The sequence below is a fragment of the Zingiber officinale genome, chromosome 6B (genome assembly GCF_018446385.1).
Source record: "Zingiber officinale cultivar Zhangliang chromosome 6B, Zo_v1.1, whole genome shotgun sequence".
Taxonomy (NCBI): Eukaryota; Viridiplantae; Streptophyta; class Magnoliopsida; order Zingiberales; family Zingiberaceae; genus Zingiber; species Zingiber officinale.
The window spans coordinates 44,880,439-44,901,844 of record NC_055996.1 but is presented as its reverse complement, the minus strand read 5'-3'; the positions used below and the strand labels follow the sequence as shown (position 1 = coordinate 44,901,844).

General features: G+C 35.2%; 1 protein-coding gene across 1 annotated transcript; it reads right to left on the bottom strand.

Moving 5' to 3' along the window:
- Window positions 1–14,010: 14,010 nt before the first annotated feature.
- On the bottom strand, window positions 14,011–18,475 carry LOC121992387 (60S ribosomal protein L9-like). Its single transcript, XM_042546716.1, has 3 exons — window positions 18,071–18,475; window positions 14,396–14,518; window positions 14,011–14,285 (listed from the first exon to the last, which is right to left on the bottom strand). Exons 1-3 carry the CDS (start codon window positions 18,431–18,433, stop codon window positions 14,199–14,201), a joined length of 573 nt encoding a protein of 190 aa, XP_042402650.1. The 5' UTR covers window positions 18,434–18,475; the 3' UTR covers window positions 14,011–14,198.
- Between the last annotated feature and the right edge of the window lie 2,931 nt (window positions 18,476–21,406).

Below are 21,406 nucleotides of genomic sequence, written 5' to 3'. Positions count from 1 at the left end.
AGGCAAGAGCTTTTGATGGGCATGTTGAAGAGTTGGGAATCAGATGTATGATAGCAGATATAGCAGCTTAGTCTTTTAGTATAAGTGGGAGATTGTTAGGATGTACACTAAAAGTCTAGCTTTTGGTATAAACATTTATATAGAAATAAGAATCACATTGGTCAAATGTCTACATTTATGATAAATGTAGTTGTTCAATTAATTTATATTATAGATAACATGGTGTGTGGTGTCACACACAGAGGATCATGTTATCAGTACCTTATAAATTATAAACAATAGCTCACGACCAAGATGGAAAGGAACAAACCATTGGAAGGTCGTAGTGTAATTAGGTATTAGTTTATCTTAACTATACAATTACACTAGTATACTTAGAGTGTATTGAGTAGGACCATTAGAGGTCGTTTCTTTTATACTGACTTTATAAAGAAACAAGGACCTCAGTTATTATGGAAGTGTGTGATTTTAATCCTAATATAATAACAAGCACATATATTTGATATTTATTTCTTTAATTTATCAATGGGTGAGATTTAGTTTGATAAATCAATAAGCCCGATAAGTTGGGAAATGATATCACTTATAGTGTGTGTTGTTGATTATAGAAGGAAACTATGTCCTAGTGATCTAGGTTGATAATGTCCCCAAGAGGAGCTCATAAGGATTGTCATGTTAAACCCTGCAGGTGGACTTAGTCCGACATGATGATAAGGTTGAGTGGTACTACTCTTGGACTAAGATATTAATTAAATGAGTTGTTAGTAACTCACTTAATTAGTGGACATTCGACATCTTAAACACAGGGAGATTAACACACTCATAATAAGAAGGAGCCCAAAAATATAATTTGAGATTGGTGCGGTAGTTCAATAATAGTTCTCTAGTGGAATGAATTATTATTGATAAAATTAAGTTGTGTGTTCGGGGCGAACATGTGATACTTAATTTTATCGGGAGACCAAAACCAATTCCTTCTCTCGGTCCTTATCGTAGCCTCTTAATTATAGAGTATTATACCCACCTTCTTACCCATCCTATAGGGGCCGACCAAGCTAGCTTGGAGACCAAGCTAGGGCCGGTCATGGCTTGGTTCATGGGTAAATTCATGCGGCCGGCTCTAGCTTGAACTCAAGCTTAGGTGGCCGGCCCTATTAAAATAAAAAAGAATTTTAATTTTAAATTTTTTTTCTTATGTAGATAACATGATTTAAAAGAGAGTTTAAAAATTTAAATCTTTCCTTTTATAAGATTCTACAAAAGATTAAGAGAAGAGCTAAATCTCTTTCCTTATTTGTAGATTAAAAGGTTGATTTTAATTTTGGTAAAAACTTTCCTTTTAATCATGTTCATGATTTAAAAGAAAGTTTAAAAAATAAAAATTCTCTTTTATTAGTTTCTACAAAAGATTAAGAAAAGATTTAATATCTTTCCTTATTTGTAAATTGAAAGGAGATTTTAATTTTTAGAGATAACTTTCCTTTTTGGAAATTATCCACATGTTTAAAAGAAAGATTTTAATTTATAAAATTTCCTTTTTATTAACCAATCATGAAGGGATAAAAATTATTGGAGAAATTTTTATAAATTTTCGGAAACAAATTAGGAAGTTTTAATTCTTATTTTTAATTAAAACTTTCCTTGTTTTGGGGAGAAAGTGGCCGGCCAAATAAGTTGGAAAAAGAAAATTGATTTTTAATTAATTACTTTTTCTTTTTCATGGCAAAGGAATTAAGGAAATTTTTATTAAAATTTCCTTATTTGCCAAGACCAAGGATTATAAAAGAGGGGGTAGAGGTCCCTTCATGGCGAACGACTCTATTCTTTTTCTTCCTCTCTTTTTTTTTTCCTAGGTGTGGCCGACCCCTAGAGTTTCCCCTTCCCCTTCTCTCTTCTCCTTCTTGTGGCCGAGACTTCATCACCTCTTGGAGACATAGAAGTGGCCAAATCTAGCTTGGAGAAAAGGAGAGAAAGGAGGCTTGTTTCTTGCATCCCTTGGAGCTTGGTTGGTGGAAAAAGTTCTTCATCCTTTGGAAGTTTTTGCTTGGCCAAAACTTGAAGGAAGGAAGAAGAAGGTGCTTTGGTGGTTCTCATCTCGGAAGATCATTGCCCACACAATGTCTGAGGTTAGAAGAGGAATACGGTAGAAGATCAAGAGGTCATTGAAAGTTCACAAAGAAAGGTATAATTAGTAATTATTTTCCGGATCATACTAGTTTTATTTCTTTGTAATAATACCAAATACAAGAGGCATGTGATTCTAGATTTCGAATTAGTTTTCGATGTTGTGTTCTTTGGTCTTCTTTACGAACTTGTGCTTCAATTATTCTTTTTGGTTAACCTAGAGTCATTTAAGGAAATTAAATATTAACTTTCCTTAAAAGGCTTTGTCTAGGCGGTGGTGGTTGCTCCCATATCCAAGAAGGTCATGTGCCTCGCCATGCAGTCCTGGAAGCCAAATTTGGAAATTAATATTTAATCAACTTTGTGACCTAGGTGATTTGGATTGAACGTGTTAAGTTCTGCAGGAGATCCAAATCTAAACCTAAAAGAATATATAAGTTACTTGGGATCAAACGTGTTAAGTTTCGCAGGCGATCCAAGTTTAATTTAAAAGAACACATGGTAGCTAGGAAAAGGTTCAGACCTTTGTACAAAATTTTTGTACAATGGAACCGTTAGGTTTTCCAAGTAGCAACCAACATGACTGACGTCAGGGGTGACCAGGACATGTCATTGGCATCATATGCATTATTTGCATTTATTGCTTGTGTTTGCTGCACTTTATATGCTGTATTTTTGGTGGATGCATTGTTTGACATGCATACAGGATTTATGATATTCTGGTTCTGATGACCTTGTATTTGCTGCACTTAATATGCTGCATTTTTTATGGCTGCATTATTTGACATACATACAGGATTTATGATATTCTGGGTCTGACGACCTTGATATCCCTATACTCAAGTTCCGGTTAGTACAACTTCTCCTTACCCTACAGTTTTGCATTTTCTATCTAGGAGACTGTACGCATATTTATTACTGCTGGCTATTATTTACTATGCATGTCAACTAGGTATCCGCTGAGTGTTGGACTCACACCCCATTATTACTATTTTCAGGTTGAGGCTGTTCAAGAGGTTCCAGTCGCTAGTCCCCCACAATTGCGTGTCGCGACGAATTCGTACATTTTGGTTTTTCTTATTATGTTGGACTATGTTTCAGACTTGTGTCTTCTGGTATTTGGATCTTGTACATTTCCTTATTATCGATGGATTTTCGTTTGGATGTATGCTGGTGATTTGTGTTTTATGGGTGTAGTTGAGTAGGAATTTTGTGATAATTTCCTTATCTTTGCTTTAGTTTAGTTGTTACTATTAAACTACGTGGATGCTTGCTTATTGTACTTTTATTTTTATTGTTATTGTTTCGGCCGTATTAGCCGATGTATATGTGGCCCTGAGGGCATTGTAGAAAGTTTCAGATTGTCACCTGTATAGGGGAGATGCTACCGAAATTTCTTATGGCAGGGACTACTTGGGGCGTGACAAATTGAATTTGAGGTTGAACTCATTTCTGGTACTCATCCAATCTCAAAAGCATCTTACCGCATGGCTCTGGCAGAATTGAAAGAACTTTAGGGATAGTTAAGGAGCTACTCGATAAGGGTCTCATTCGCCCTAGTCACTCACCATGGGGAGCTCCGGTGTTGTTCGTAAAGAAGGAGGATGAGTCCATGCGAATGTGTGTGGACTACCGGGCACTGAACAAAGTAACAATCAAGAATAGGTATCCCCTACCGAGAATTGATGATCTATTTGATCAGTTAAAGGGAGCCACAATCTTTTACAAGATAGACTTGCAGTCCGGATATCATCAAGTGAAAGTGAAAGCAGAAGATGTACCGAAGACGACATTCCGAACGAGGTATGGACACTACGAGTTCGTAGTCATGCCTTTTGGAGTGACGAACGCTCCTGCTACGTTTATGGACTTGATGAATAGAGTATTCAAAACATATTTGGATAAGTTTGTAATCATCTTCATAGACGATATCCTTATATACTCCAGAACTCAGGAAGAACATGCTGAACATCTGAAGACAGTATTACAGATTCTTCACCAGAGACAGTTGTACGCGAAGTTCTCAAAGTGTGAGTTTTAGCTCGATCAAGTGTCCTTCCTAGGTCACATTATTTCCAAGGATGGAGTTGTTGGTTAGTCCTAGGAAAACGTACCGGTTCCACTGTACAAAAATTTTTGTACAAGTGTCGAACCTTTCCTTAAATAACCTATTGTGTTCTTTAGAAGTTAAATTAGGAATCGCAGACGGAACTTAACATCATTGATTCCAAATTTAACTTATCTGTTCTTAATGGTTTAGATTTGAATCGCAAGCGGAACTTAACACTATTGATTCAAATCCACCTATGTTATTAATTTCATTAAATATTAATTTCCAAAATTGGCTTCCAGGACTGCATGGCGAGGCACATGGCCTTCTTGGATATGGGAGCAACCACCACCGTCTAGACAAAGCCTTTTAAGGAAAGCTAATATTTAATTTCCTTAAATAACTCTAGGTTAACCAAAAGAACAATCGAATCACAAATTCGAAAAACAAAACAAAAAGAAACACATCTTCGAAACAAATCCGAAAATCTAGAATCTAATGCCTCTTGTTTTTAGAATTCATACAAAAGAAATACAACTAGTATAATGCGGAAATTAATTACTAATTATACCTTCCTTTGTAAACTTTAATGACCTCTTGATCTTCTACCGTATTCCTCTTCTTATCTCGGACGTTCTGTGGGCAACGATCTTCCGAGATGAGAACCACCAAGCTCCTTCTTCTCCAAGCAAAATTCAGCCACCATTAATTCTCCATGAGAAGTAAAGGTCCGGCCACCACCACCAAGCTCCAAGGGATGCTAGAAACGAAGTCTTCTTTCTCTCCTTCTTCTCCTAGCTAGAACCGGCCACCATGGACTTCCCTTAAGTTGATGCCGCCGGCCACAAAGGAGGAAGAGAAAATAAGGAGAAGAGGAGAACCTAGGGCCGGCCACACCAAGGAAGAAAAGAGAGGAAGAAAAGAATAGAGTTCTTAGCCATGAAGGCACCTCTACCCCCTCTTTTATATTCCTTGGTCTTGGCAAATAAGGAAATTTTAATAAAAACTTCCTTAATTCCTTTGCCATAAAAAAGAAAATTTAATTGATTTAAAATCAATTCCTTTTTTCAATTTCAATGGACGGCCACTTATTTCCCCAAAACAAGGAGAGTTTTAATTAAAACAAAAATTAAAACTTCCTAATTTGTTTCCGAAAATTTATAAAAAATTTCACCAATAATTTTTCCCTTCATGGTGGATTATAAAAAGAAAATTTTATAAATTAAAATCTTTCTTTTAAACATGTGGATAATTTTCAAAAAAGGAAAGTTATCTCTAAAAATTAAAATCTCTTTTCAATCTACAAATAAGGAAAGATATCAAATCTTTTCTTAATCTTTTGTAGAAACTAATAAAAGAGAATATTTAATTTTTAAAACTCTCTTTTAAATTATGATCATGGTTAAAAAGGAAAGTTTTCTCAAAATTAAAATCTTCTTTCAATCTACAAATAAGGAAAGATTTCAAATCTTTTCTTAATCTTTTGTAGAAAGCTATAATCATGATATCCGCATAAGAAATAATTTTAATAAAAATCCTTTTTAATATTCTAGTGGCCGGCCACCTAAGCTTGGGACCCAAGCTTTGGCCGGCCACCAACTTTGCTCATCCACTTAGTCATGGCCGACCCTAGCTTGGGTTCCAAGCTAGCTTGGCCGACCCCATTAGGATGGGTAAGAAGGTGGGTATGTGGTGGGTATAAATCTCTAAATACAAGATGCTACGATAGGGACCGAGAGGAGGAATTGGTTTTAGTCTCCCGATGAAATTAAGCTTCCCGTGTTCGCCCCGAACACACAAATTAACTTCATCAATAATAATTCATACCACTAAAGAATTATTATTGAACTACCGCACCAATCCCAAATTATATTTTTTTGGGCTCCTTCTTATTATGAGTGTGTTAATTTCCCTGTGTTTAAGATGTCGAATGTCCACTAATTAAGTGAGTTACTGACAACTCATTTAATTAATATCTTAGTCCAAGAGTAGTACCACTCAACCTTATCGTCATGTCGGACTAAGTCCACCTGCAGGGTTTAACATGACAATCTTTATGAGCTCCTCTTGGGGACATTGTCATCCTAGATTACTAGGACACAGTTTCCTTCTATAATCAACAAGTCACACTATAAGTAACATCATTTCCCAACTTATCGAGCATTTTGATTTATCGAACTAAATCTCACCCTTTGATAAGTCAAAGAAATAAATATTAAATATATGTGCTTGTTATTATATTAGGATTAAGAGCACACACTTCCATAATAACTAAGGTCTAGTTCTTCTATTAAATCAGTATAAAAAGAACTTACCTTAAATGGTTCTACTCAATACATTTAAAGTGTACTAGTGTAATTTATTAGTCAAGATAAACTAATGCCTAATTACACTACGACTATTCCAATGGTTTGTTCCTTTCCATCTTAGTTGTGAGCTACTGTTTATAATTTATAAAGAACCGATAACACAATCTTCTATGTGTGACACCACACACTATGTTATCTACAATATAAATTAATTGAACATCTACATTTGGTATATATAAATGTAGACACTTGACCAATGTGATTCTTATAAATGTTTATACAAAAGCTAGGCTTTTAGTATACACTCCAACAGGAGTTATGGTAGACCCGACAAAAATAGAAGCTATGAGTAACTGGAATAGACCCAAGAATGTCAGTGAAATCAGAAGTTTCCTTGGGCTAGCAGGCTACTATAGGAAATTTATAGAGAACTTCTCAAGGATCGCCTCTCCGTTGACAGTACTTACCAAAAAGAATAGAAAATTTGAGTGGACAACGGATTGTGAGAAGAGTTTCATTGAACTGAAAAGGAGACTGACCAGTGCTCTAATCCTGACTCTTCCAAAACATGGCGGGAGCTTTGATATTTACAGCGATGCTTCTAAATTGGGACTCGGAGTTATACTAATACAGAATGACAAAGTCATTGCCTACACCTCGAGACAACTCAAAGATTATGAGAAGAGTTATCCTACTCATGGCCTTGAGTTAGCAGCAGTAGTCTTCGCTCTCAAAATTTGGAGGTATTACTTATACGGAGCTAAGTACAAGATTTACACCGATCACCAGAGTCTTAGGTATTTCTTCACTCAGAAAGACCTGAACATGAGACAACGGAGATAGCTGGAGTTGGTCAAAGACTATGACTGTGAAATCCTCTACTATCCAGGGAAAGCGAACAAAATGGCAGATGCATTAAGTAGGAAATCTTGTGCAACATTATTGTTTATATCTGTTATGTCTCATTCCCTACAGAAATAAATAGTAAATTTTGGGCTTGAAATTATTACCGGGCAGCTCTCCACCTTGACATTAGTGTCAACCCTGATTGAAAATATACAGAAAGAGCAGGATGAAGATCCTAATATTCAGAAGATCAAGCAGGGAATACAGGAAGGAGAAAATGGAGAGTTCCGAGTATCAGACCGTGGGATATTATATTTCGGTAATTGCCACTGTGTCCCTAATCAAGAGGAACTACGAAAGAAAATTCTAGATGAAGCCCATGGAACGCCCTACGCTATGCATCCTGGTTCCACCAAGATGTACCAAGATATAAAGGAAAGCTTCTGGTGGTCTGGAATGAAAAGAGATGTTGGTAGATATGTCAGTACCTATCCGACGTGTCAACGGGTTAAAGCAGAACATCTGAGACCAGGCGGAGTTCTGCAGCCTATCCAGATTCTAGAGTGGAAGTGGGAGGATATATCTATGGATTTTATAGTAGGATTACCCAGAACCACGAATGGTTACGACGCTATTTGGGTAATAGTGGATAGATTGACTAAGTCTGCTCATTTTCTGGCTATCAGAATATCCTACTCTATTGAACAGCTAGCGCAATTGTACGTTAAAGAGGTCATTAGATTGCATGGAGTTCCCAAGACCATAATTTCTGATAGAGATGGTCGTTTTACTTCACACTTCTGGGAGTGTGTTCATAGGGCTCTTGGCACTAAGCTGCGGTTTAGCATTACATTTCATCCTCAAACTGATAGGCAAACAGAACGAGTAAATCAAGTTCTGGAGGATATGCTACGAGCTTGTGCATTAGATTTCAAAGGGAGCTGGTGTCGATATCTATGCTTAGCAGAATTCGCATATAATAATAGCTATCAAGCTACTATCAGAATGACACCCTACGAGGCTCTATATGGGAGGAGATGTAGATCTCCTATCTGTTGGTATGAAGGTGGTGAAAAGAAAGAAATGGGACTTCAGACAGATCTTATCGAGGACACCACCAAAGCCATTCAGAGCATTCTCCAGAGGATAGAAACTGCTCAAAGTTGACAGAAGAGCTATGCGGATGTGCGTCGTAGACTGCTGGAATTTGAGGTTGGGGACTCAGTGTTCCTCAAAGTAGCGCCTATGAAAGGAGTGATACGATTTGGAAAGAAAGGAAAGTTGAGTCCACGTTACGTGGGGCCATTCCAGATCACTAGAAGGGTTGGCAAGGTAGCTTATGAGTTGGAACTACCGCAGGAAATGTCAGCTATTCATAATGTATTTCATGTATCAATGTTGAAGGAGCATGTTCCTAATGCAAAGCAAGTGATTGAGCCATAGACGGTACAGGTTCAAGAGGATCTCAATTATGAAAGTCGACCTATTCAGATAATAGATCGAGAAGTTAAGAAGTTGAGGAACAAAGAGGGTACCGTTAGTGAAAGTGTTGTGGCAAAGTCAACAGTATGAAGAGGCAACATGGGAACGTGAAGAAGATATGAGATAGAAGTATTCGTAATTGTTCTAAGTTCAAGGACGAACTTTTTATAAGATATGGGGGATTGTAACGCCCGTAAATTTCCTCTCTTTCAAAAGAGCAAAAAGAAATAAGGGAAGATAAAAGAAATAAAAATAGATTTCTAATGGCCTTGAGCTAGGATTGAACCCAAGACCTTTTATTTATGATTGGTTAAAGTTGCCATTAGGGTGGTGGTAAAGCATCACATTGACAATAGGAAACAATTCCTTATGTATAGATTATGTGGGAAGAGATGCTTCAACTTCCACTTAGTATAAAAGGGAATGAAAGAGATCAAAACCTAAAATCTTTTCCTTTCCTCTTCTCCTTTAGCCGAAATTTCTCCCTCCTCCCTTCAATTTTCGGCCAAGAACCTTCCTCCCTTCAATTTTCGGCCAAGAACCTTAGGGTTCCATTCTTTGAAGCTTCTCAAGAGGAGAATCTAAGAGGAGGGTGTCCTTCCGGGAATTAGTACGCGGGTGAAGAGAAATCCGGAGGCCAAGGCATACAAGGGAGGCTTATTCTCCCAAAACCTTAGTGGTATAATTGAAAGAAATATCGAAAGGATGTAAGTACTACTCACCTGCAGTATAAGTTGCTTCGATTATGCATGTATGAACCCCTTTGTTGTAGGTTGGTATGGTTGTATGAATGATTAAGAAATATGCATGTTAAAGAAGATTGAAGCCATGATATGTGAAATGCCCCTCTAAGTTTTGAGATTTAGAGCATGGTTAGCGTATCTTGAATTGTGTCCCATTTAGTTTAGGACTAAGAAGCATAATCAAGTGCCCTAAAATGCTTCCCTATAAGTGTGGGGGATTAAGCGCACATAAGGTGCTTATTTAAATGACAAGTAAGTGCAAAGTATAAGAAAGCAATATTTAAAAGAAGTATTTTACTTTGAAGTAGCATGTACTGGACACAAGGTTCATGGATGAGCTCCTACATTGCCCCTAGACCCCTAGTTCGCCTAGTAGTACCTTAATGGGTTCGAGATTAGCTACTTCGAATCTTATTAAGGATGCGCCCAAAATGGTATAATGTCGGTCCCAAAGCAAGTTGTTTATTATTTTCACTAGTTATGTAATATAAAGATTTTAAAATTCATTGGTTGTCTTAGTGGAAGTCTTCCTAAGTTTAAGAACTTGAGTTATAAAGTGCAGTATTGATAAAATCCATAATATGCCAAGATTCCTGTTTTCATTATATTACTAGCATGGTTTGTGTTGATGTTTTGCATGATCAACCTATTTAAAAATGCATGCCATGTATATAACTTTGATTTATGCGTTTTAGCGTGAATTACGGTCAAGTGTAAGTTTTGTGCTTTCCGCAAGCAGTTTTAAAAGCATGTTCTCTTTAAATGCATCATTTTGTGAGTAGATAGTACTTACTAAGCATTCGCTTATAGATTTGCATTTCCTTATACTGCAGATAAAGGTAAAGGAAAGCACAAGTAGGAGGAGACGGCAGGAGAGATGTTTTGTGTGTGTGTGACGGAACAATGGAAGAAGATTTGGAAACTTGTGAATATCTGAATATGTTAGAACTGATGCTAAAATATCTTTCTCCTTTCCGCTTTACATTAAATGTTATCATTAGTTGCTTAGGATAAATTTATCGATTTGGCAGAAATTGGAGTGGCAATCATAAGTACAAAGGGAAGAACACACCTTTTGTAGAGTGGGGTGTGACCTTCGCACGACCTGTGTCACGGCCGTGCGGATTCACACTGCCCCTACATCTTCCTCTCGGCCAAGGGGACACGACCGTGTGGATTCACACGGTCGTGCACCTCTTCATTCCGGCCAAGGGGATACGGTCGTGTGGATTTACACAGTCGTGCACCCCTTTCTCTCAGTCAAGGGGACACGGTATGTGGATTCACACAACCGTGCAGCTCTGCTCCTCTTCCTCTCAGCCAAGGGGACACGGCCGTGTCGATTCACACGGTCGTGCCCCTCTTCATTCTGGCCAAGGGGACATGGTCGTGTGAATTCACACGGCCGTGCACCCCTTTCTCCCAGTCAAGGGGGCACGGTCGTGTGGATTCACATGACCGTGCAGCTCTGCTTGACTCCAGGTCATGTCCTATCAGTCGAAATGACTTAGAATAGACCTATGCACTGAGTAGTATATAATATATAAGAATGACAAAATTTTAAGATATACAGAAAAGGGTAACGTCTGTCCTATATGAGGTAAGGGTAGAAGGTTGGGCGCTACACAAAGTGAACAGTATCATATCATTGTGGATATATCTAAATTTTTTTAGTCTTAATACTTCTACCCCACCAGTAGTAAGGGAACAAATAAATAGATTTACTGAAGAGGTTAGCCATTTGAAGGGGATAATATTGCAAAGGGATCAAGAAATTGTGCAAAGGGATCAACAAATGTTGCAAAAGGGATCAAGAAATTAACGATTTGCATCAACAACAGGACTTCATAATGCAATATCTTCAATTTAGCTCCACTCCAAGTCAGATTTCTCCCCGTTTCGGTGATGTTGGTGGCGACAATGACAACAACGATGATGGTGGTGATGACTCTTCATGACTTTAATTATGTTTGAATATTATTTATCTCATAATTAGTATTTTTTTAACATTAATTATTTGATTATGAACCTTTAAATTTTATATTTTTATATTTTTATCGTTAAGTTATTTTATACAAGGTTGATGAGGTCAAGTAAACTAGTACAAATTGAAAATCCACTTGGAGGGAAAAAGTAAGTATTAAGTTTTGTGTTAGTTTAAGGGATTTTCTTTCTTGTTATAAATGATCATTTTTTTTTGTTTATTTGTTTGTTTGTTTGTTTGTTTGTTTTGATGTAGGAAAAGAAGAATGGAAGGAGAAGAAAGTTTTTGTTGAAGAAGAAGATGAGTTAGTGATGTTTGTGTATTTTCATTTTAATTAACTTATTTAACTTAGAGAATATTAGATATTTTTGGATATGATAACTTATATGGATTTGATATGTTTCTTTTGACTTATTTGTATGGTTTTATTTTGATAACTTTGGACTTCTATTATTGTAGATTTAGTTTTGAATATTAATAGGATACGTATCTTGTAGATAAGATGTGATATATGTTAAATAGAATGTGTATTTTATGAATAAGATGTGACACTGATAATAACATGTTTGTAAATGGATTATATTGGATTGGATTGGATTAACATGATAAAAATATAGAAATGAATTTAGTTTTGTTTAATTTTTTTTATTTTGGGATGAATTTGACGATGAAAATAATACATCACCAAATTATTATAAATTATTGCAATATTGACGATTTTGCGATGAATCTTCTTTCGTCCCAAATTCTTCAACAAATCCATAGATTTATCGTAGAATTTGCAACTACGATGAAAGAAGATTCGTCATAGAATTGCCGAATTAGCAGATTAGCGACGAATCTGTATTCATTGTAGATTTGCTGACAAAATTATTTGGGTATCCCACATTTGACGACAAATTCATTTTCATTATCAAATCTGTGATGAAAATGAGTTTCGTAACTAAAATTGAGACGAAATCACAATTTCATCGCATCTTAGCATTTGGGAATTTTGAGACAAATTTTGTTTTCGTTGTAGAATTACAACGAAGTTGGCGATGAAAATCAAATTTGTCGTCAAATTTAACGTCTTATTTAATTTTTTTTTTCATTGCAAAACTTGGCAACGGCAATTTAAGGACGAAAAAATATTCATCTCACAATTCATTTTAAAATTTTTTGCTACAATTTTTTTTTAAATTCATTTTAGAATTCATCCCAAATTGCCTGCTGTTTTTTTTAGTGTCAAGGAGTAAACATAGTAGATTTTATGAAGAGTGATACAACCTTACAAGTCCATTAGCAGTGGAATAGGCCCACCATTTCTGAATCGTATTAAATCATTTTGTGTTAGTATTTTTCTTTTTTTATTATTCCACTTCTTATCTGTAATCTTAACTAGCTAGATCGAAAAGATTTTATGAATCTAACTGATTCTAATATATTGTCAAATGGAAGTAATTAGATTGATTTTGTTATAACCATAGAAAGAAAATAGAAAATTTCCAATTAGATATAAAATTAAATTTCTTCGATAATTTTATTGAAGAAGTTTACTTTGAAAAACTAATAGGGTTAAGTAAAGAATGGATAATGAATTTATACAATAAATCTTAAATGAATTTATTCAATAAATCTTAGAGCATTTGTAATATATTTTACATACTCATTATAACAATATATCTTTTAACATTAACACTCATTATTTATGGATCCTACCGTCCACTCATTTATCTTAAAATTATATTATATTAAAAATAATCTTACTATTTTTAAAAAATAATATTAAAAATTTTAAAAAAAAATTGAGAAGAGTGTTTGAACACTCGTTCCTCTGTTGTGTGAGTCTGTTCTGTGAGTGAATATTATAATACATATTTATACGCTATTGAAATGCTCTTATGAATATACTTCAAAGATAATGAATTTATACAATAAACCTTATGAATATGTTTACTTCAAAAAATTATACAATAAACCTTTTGAATATGCTTCAAATATAATCAATTTTCTCTCACAAAGCCCAACAACTCATGGTATGGGAGAGGACAAATTAATATGATAAACAAAGAACCTTAAATTGAACATTTTCACATAAAAGAACCAGAACTGGGTGTTCATCTGTCCTCAATGTCTTCCAACGGCGAGCCAATTGGCCGTGACACAAGTAATTCGAGAGACAAAATCCCCTCAACAATTCCAGTAGAAAAAGTGCGAGCATCTTCATAAACTTGTACTAAATAAAAAGAAAAAAGACAAGCACTAAACTCCCATTAACAGTCTCAAGAAAAGATTGAACCATATTAAATCATCCAACCTCACCCAAGAAAAGATTGAACCATATTAAATCATCCAACCTTACCCTGTATTATAAGAGATTATTTTCAGAACTCAAACTCAAACTCATGATCACACTAACAATTTTACTATTGCATAAACTTGTACTGGCTAAAGCAACATAAATCACAAAATTGTTGATTCATTAAAACGGAAGCCAAAAAGATGGATAAATGTATTGAAATTAGAAAATAACAACAGAAATACAGGGTTCTCACAAGAAAAAAAAAACAAAAAACAGATTGAACCAAATCCAAGCAAGCTTTATAACATAAGCTTTAAAATACCCAATGCCTCAAATCCAAACTCAACTAGTTTAGTTTTCTCACTACCTAATACAACTATGCTTCTTCAACAATTGTTCCCTTCTCGCTGACATAGATACCATCCAAGAACTTCCTGATATCCTTGTTCTTTACATGGCATTTCTGTCAGATATGAAAGAAAATCAGCTTGCTGGACAAACAAAGAGCTGGAAAAAAAAATTGCATTGCTTCTCAACAAGTACAGGGGAAAATCGTGTTGAAAATATGCAAACCTGGTTGATCAAGGCAGCAGAGCGAGAAACAAGTTCAACATCATTTCCATCGAGGATAAGTTCATCCTTCACCTTCTCAGACCGAAGAATTTTCACACCTTCAAGCATATCAACTTTTCTGACCTGCAACAACAGACATAATTGTCATCATAAATATGCCTGTCTCAGATACCTGAGCTATTGACAACGTTACAACATAAAATACAGCACTAAAAGACCATAAGTTGCTTTTTTTTAGTTTTTTTTCAAAATCTCCATGTACTTCCAAAATTGTCAAAATGCCACCAAAATTTTCAATATCTGATGTCCTAGCTATTGATACTATCATGTAACAGAATAATGACATGTGGATTTGAATAATACCATGTTTGCCACATCACAATTTCATCATCTGAAATAGCAATATTGCAGATTGAGGGTAAAATAACAGGTGGATGAAACTATAAGGCCCTTTTCAACAGAGGAAACTGTAGGGGTGCAATGAAATTTCCCCAAAGAATGTAAATTGTGAGGCATCAGCATGAACCAAAAATATTGCAGAAACAAAGTTGTATAGTATTTTGTAATTTTTGTATCTCAAAGTTTAGTATAAATAAGAGTTACCTAAAATATGAAACATAGCCTTATTTTCTTTCACAAAATCCTATATGCTTAATTCTACATGGTATCAGAGCAAATCTTAGACATCTCTCCAAACCCTTGTCAGTCACTCTAATCCCTAATCTTCTCTCTTGCCTAAACCATTGAAGGACTGCTAACCCTAGCCTCCTCTTCCTCATCTCTCGCGTCTTGATAATGATGGATGAAAGGTGTGATTGGCGCTGCAAAGATTTGATTAAGGAGAGAACAGCCATGTGACATAAAGGAGGGGATCTTTAGCTAAGGCAAAAGATGATGGCAACAAAATTGCTTGACAATCCTTAACTAGATGAAATAAACTACCTTACCTGGTCGTTATCATGCTTGTTATTTATTCAAACTAGAGGAATACAAGGATCATCAATAATGAAAAAAAAACAAATATTGAGATTGCTAATCTTTGATTAAACAAATAGGTGCCATGGTTGATCAATTCAATGCAACCATAGTTTGTACAAGGTTACTTTCTAGATACAGTTCAGAAGATTTAAGATATAACTGCTCAGACTTACTCCAAATCAGCTAATGATGCCTAGATATATGAGCTAATGAAAAAGATTCATTAAACCAAACAGGCTACCACCACGTGGTCAAGGTGGGAAAAAAATTTAGTGGTTCACGGCCTCAAGCTCATATGTCTCAAACTGTTGATAACAGGCTACCAAGAGAAACCAATTCTTCCAGTGAATTGTCCAATGAGAAATTGCAAAATCTCAAGTTCCTTATGGAAAGATTTGAGTATTCTTCCACCATAGTACTTCCTTCTCATCTTGTATATTCATACACCATGTTCATCTTTTAATACTAATCATGTCCAAAATATTTATGGTATTTTTGCTAATGAGGATTTTAGATTTAGGAACATCTAATCATGACTAGTGCTCATAAAATATCTCTCGCCTATATTTCTTGTTTAGGCCAAGATAAAGTTTGGGTGTATTTGTTTTGTGCATAATTACACTGAGGGAAACTTGATCTTAAACCCTTGAAATATGCTTTTATTGGGTACTTAGCTATAAGACGATAAACGGTATCATCTACCCACTAAAAAGTTTTATGTGAGTTTGGATGTTACTTTCCAACAGGCAGAATATTTTCTTCCTATGCTATGACTTCTCCAAGAGGAGACTAATGATGTGGAAGAGGTGACTCAACCTATTCTTAAGTTGCCTATATATTGTGGTCAGGGGGAGAATGGAGCATTAAAGCAATAATAAAATTTTGAACAGAGATCAAATTAAAACTGATGTGGCAACACGGAGACTCCCAGCTGGAAAGCCTTAGTCAAAATAGAACTTGAGATCTAGTTGGAAAATAAGCAAGTAGGATGTAAGTGGGCATTCACAGTGAAGCATAGGGCAAATAATTCTATTAAGAGGTTAAAGATTGGTAGCAAAGGGTTTCAACCAAACCTACACAATTGATTGCTAAGAAACTTTTGCACCCGTTGCCAAAATGAATTTGCTACAAGTTATCTTATCTTGTGCTGCTAATCATAGACGGAATATTTAGCAATTTGATGTCAAAAGTGTTTGCATACATGGCAAGTTAGAAGAAGTTTATATAGAAATCCCAAATCCCACCTTGTTTTTCTTGTTAAAGGTTTAAACAGACAACTCAAAGGGCTTCATTTAACAAATTCAATAAAATGCAATTATCAATGTTGGCTACAAGTAAAACTATGCAAATCAAACTAAATTCATCAAATATCTTGATGGTAAGATTACTGTACTTATTGTACATGTTGATGATATAGTGAAGGCACATGATAATCAAGAAAAGATAACTGGACTGAAAAAACATTTGCCTACAAAGCTACTGAGTTTGAGATTAAAGATTTGGACCAACTAAGATATTTTCTTGAGATAAAAGTTGTTCAATCAAAAAACAGCATATGTTAAGCTTTAAACTTGCAAATACCCCCATTGAAGTCAATCATAGACAAGAAGAGATGTTGGAAAATTAATTGATATTGAACAGCACCAAAGATTATTTGAGAGACTCATTTTTCTTTCTCATACACAAGCTTGACATTGCCTATACAATAAGTATAGTAAGTAAATTTATGCATCATTCTAGATCTATACATGCTAAGGTTGTTTTTAAAATTCTACGATATCAAAAATTTAATTCTAGAGAGGATTACTCTTTACAAACTGATGTTGATTGGCAGCATCTCCTAATGGTAGATCTACACTTCTACATATTGTGCCTTCATTGGTGAAAATGTGGGGCGAGGTGTGTGTAGAAAATTATTTTATTCCTTTGTGTACAAGATAGGTATGACAAATATCCATACGCTATCTTGAGAGGGAGTGTTGATAGGGATACATATGTTTTAGGTATTATTTCCTATCTAGTTGTCTAATAGGAATACTTTTGTAATTTTTTACATCTCAAATTTATTATAAATAAGAGTTAACGAGAATAAGGAATATACCCTATTTGCTTTCGCATAATTCAAAACACATAATTCTACAATCAGCATTGATGATTTGATAAGATTACCACTGATATGAAATGCCTGAACCATGTTCTCACCCTTCAGGCAGTCTAGAAAATTAAGTCAGTTTAAAAAATGCTAAATCATGTTAAAATTTCCAGATTGAGAAAGCTGAGATGATATTGCATATAACAATTTTCTTGCTCAGTACTTTTGTGGCAGCTAATGGAAGAATGTATTAACTTACTGGTGCATGATCTTATATATAACTATAATCCTATAAACCAGTGGAATGTTAAATCTTGCATTCCAAAATGCTAATTTTGAAGACAAACAACAGCAAGTACTGATCTGATAGATGGCGTCATGAACTTATTTCTTCAAGAAATAGCATAACATAGCAATAGGATATATGTCCTTTACCCAAGACAAAAACTTTTGCATACCTAAGACCCAAACAGTCCAATTTACTAGAAAGCTTCTCATACAGAGTGTAAAATCGCCTTAGATCAACCAAAGTGAAAGCACAAGGTAAAAAGGAAAGCACGAAATAGATAGAAAACAAAAGGCATTATTATTGAGCAAGATCGGACCTTTTTCTCCCCAAGGAAGTTCCTGATCTCTATGGAGTCGTTATTATTAGGGATGGATGCATTGATAGGGAAATGGGCGTAAACAAGACGCATCTTGTACCTATAACCCTTGGTAACACCGGTGATCAAATTTTGTATATGACTGATGGCGGTGCGGATGGCAGCCATGGTCTTGCGGGATCCAAACCACGCTTCCACCTTCAGCTTCTTCCCTCCCTCGAGGAGAGCAAAGTCAAGGTTGAGGTGTTTGAAGTTGCGGATGAGCTTTCCGCGGGGACCTTCGACCTCAACGATCTTCGCGTTAACCTTCACGGTGATCCCTTCAGGGATGTCCATCGTCTGGGAGGAAAGAATTGTCTTCATCCCCCTATCGCTGGCTGCTCTACGGCCGGCCGTATGACAGAAAACCCTAAGACAATCTATCAATGATTCGTATTTATAGCAGTAGTCAAGGGTTCGTAGGTTGCGGGGGCTTTCCTACGTTGTAATAACCGTTGGATTGCAATCTAAGCCTGTGATTAACGATGGGAGAGTGGTGAGAAGGAAATGGAAGAAAATCAAGAAGTCTTCCTTTCCTACTTTCCAAATTTAGAACACATCATCAAATGGCGCATGCAAAATTAAATGGTACTTTATCAAACGAGATACGTAGAATATGAAAATTATCAAAAGATGTACTGTAATTGTGCATTTATCAAAGGACATAGTTAAATGATATATAATTTTTATTTTAATCCTCTCGCCAACATCTCCTCTTTAGTCATGATTTTCGAGGCATCCAAATCACATTTTGAAGTAATTTGATTTAAAAATAAATATACGATCATTTTTCTTCTTTCCTCTGTCAACTCGTGCATGCCTGGGTGTTGTTCGTAATTCTTCGATTGCAGCTCCAATTTTATGGTGAAATTATCCCAGTAGTGAAACCCTACATAATATCTTCCTGTCTCCCTCAAGCGGCATCAAGCATATAGACATAAAAATCCACAGTGTTTGTGAGGCTCTAGTGAAGGGTTTTAGGGTTTTCGTCAATAATCTCCTTTCATAATGACACAAAGAAGTAGATCGAGTGTATCATCTTCTCCACTTCAATTATCTGTAAAGGTATCACCTTAGAAACTCTTTGATTTAAAACTCTGTGATTTTGAAAAGCTCAACGAGTATGAATAAAAAATTTTAAATTTTTTAAATTGTAGAGTTCAGTTGATGTTGGACAGAAACTGCATTGGAACAATATTTTAGGTCACTTTAAAAGTTTTTTTTAAGCATCCACAAAGAAAGGAAGGCATCATGGATCTGTTATTGTACATGACCGACACATAGCATTAATCAAGCATTCACCCTTTAGTGTATTTTTAGACATACAAGATATGCAGCATATCCGTGGTATATTAGTCAATATATTTCAAAATTGGGATTCAAGTGCTTAAACCTTTAGATTCTCAGGTACAATTTATAATTTTGTAATTTAATCACGAAGTAGTTGTATAGTAAAATAAAATATTTTGCAACGGTGAATAATTTAGTCAGTTAATGGCACTAATAGTGGGGTCTTATGACAAACGAGGGTCTGATACGATATAATATTAGGCCTAACGTAGGCCTGATACGATCATATCAGGCCTAACATGGACCTAATACAATATCATATCAGGCCCACGGTATGCCCAATACTTATGTATATGTTCATAGATGTCAACTAATCATTTAATTTGGTTAGGTGTTCTGGTTGCCTTCACAAGAAGAGACGTTTCATTGCTGCTTGATATTGTAGACCGAGGAGCTTCGATTTCGATCAATTCAAATAAAGCATCCGGTGAACTCTTTCTAACATACTTCTCAAACAAAAAAGAAGCTACTAGATTAAGAATTGAGGAGTTGCTTAAATTTTATGCCAATCGCGTTGAAGGAGAAGATGATATTTTATTATTTTGCAAATTCTATATTTATAGTAGATGATTTTGAGAATCTTGCTAGATTCAATTGGGTTGAAGTTATCCATGAATTTATGGCTCCACAATTACCTAAGATTGGGGGCATATTTTCATCAAATCGGGCATTACATTCTAACACCAACCTCCCTTACCTAAAGGGTTTTGCTGGTCTTTTGGCAGTAAGTTTACAAATGATGTTAAATTTAACAATAATTTACAGACATGTATGAATAGTTAACACTTGTGATGGTGAATCAGGCATGGTTTTTGGAGCATGTTTCAATCCAAAAATCATACAAAATAGAAAGAGCAAGAATAAATAAGTGGAGGAATATTCCTTCACATATTAATAAGGTGAGGGATTTGTTCGATCGAGTCTCATATGAAGAGGTAAATTTTCATTACTGTGACTTTAGTTAGGTTACAATCCTTTTTTAACATGTGTTAGAATAATTTGATAGGTTATGATTGACCTAATTCCTACCCAATATGAGAAATCATTGGTTGAGAACCTTGTTGGAGTTTATGACATTCCATGTGCATGGAGACATCACAATTTGAAGTAAATGAAGAAGGAAGCCAAAGTAATAAGGAATGTTGTAATTGCATTATTCAAGCAAATAGAATTAAGGAGCTAACAATGGAGAACATGCATTTGAATGATAGGGTGAAAGAATTACTTAAAATATTAGAAAATAAAGGCATGCAATCTCAATATAGCGAGTCTGTAGACAATTCTCAATGTGAACCAGTAGCTTTTGCAACAAGAAGGAGGAGAGGACGCGATAAAAGTCGCTATGATTACAGAGATACTCCAATTATAGTTTATTGTGGCTCTAAATTTTACCTAAGAGGCAGCAGAGAAATATACAAATATGTGAGCCTCTAGAGAACATTTCAAGATAAGGAGAGGGGGAAAATGTTTAAAAGAAACTGATGTTCTGAATAAGGGGAAAGGAAAAATTAATGTAGATGATATGGAAGAAGAAATATACATTATACAATTGAAGGAAGACAAATCTGGAGATGAGGCAGAGAAAGATGCAGATAGGATTGCCAAACATAACAAAATGAGGACACAAGCCATTGATGTGAGTAGATATTTGTAAATTTTATAGTAATATGTTTGATTGAATTCATTATTTAAATTCCTTTTATGTTGATGGGCATAGTTTGTGAAGAAGCAATTTAAGACTTTGAAAAAAAAAACAAGATGAAGATGTGACATACTTGTTAAAAGTGTTGGAGAAACTAAAGTATGTGAATTACATAGGTGATTTAATTAATTTATAAGTCAAGACAATTATATGCTTTTCTAATTTAGGTAATTATACGGTTCTCTAATTAAATTTTATGACTTATAATCATTGATTTACTTTGTCGGTTTACAAATGATTTAGTT

Coding starts and splice junctions, on each gene's coding strand:
- LOC121992387 (XM_042546716.1), bottom strand. CDS start 18,433: ATGAAGACAATTCTTTCCTCCCAGACGATGGACATCCCTGAAGGGATC. Junction 14,519..18,070: donor ACTTCCTTGGGGAGAAAAAG/GTCCGATCTTGC, acceptor CTGTTGTTGCAG/GTCAGAAAAGTTGATATGCT. Junction 14,286..14,395: donor CTGCTGCCTTGATCAACCAG/GTTTGCATATTT, acceptor CATATCTGACAG/AAATGCCATGTAAAGAACAA.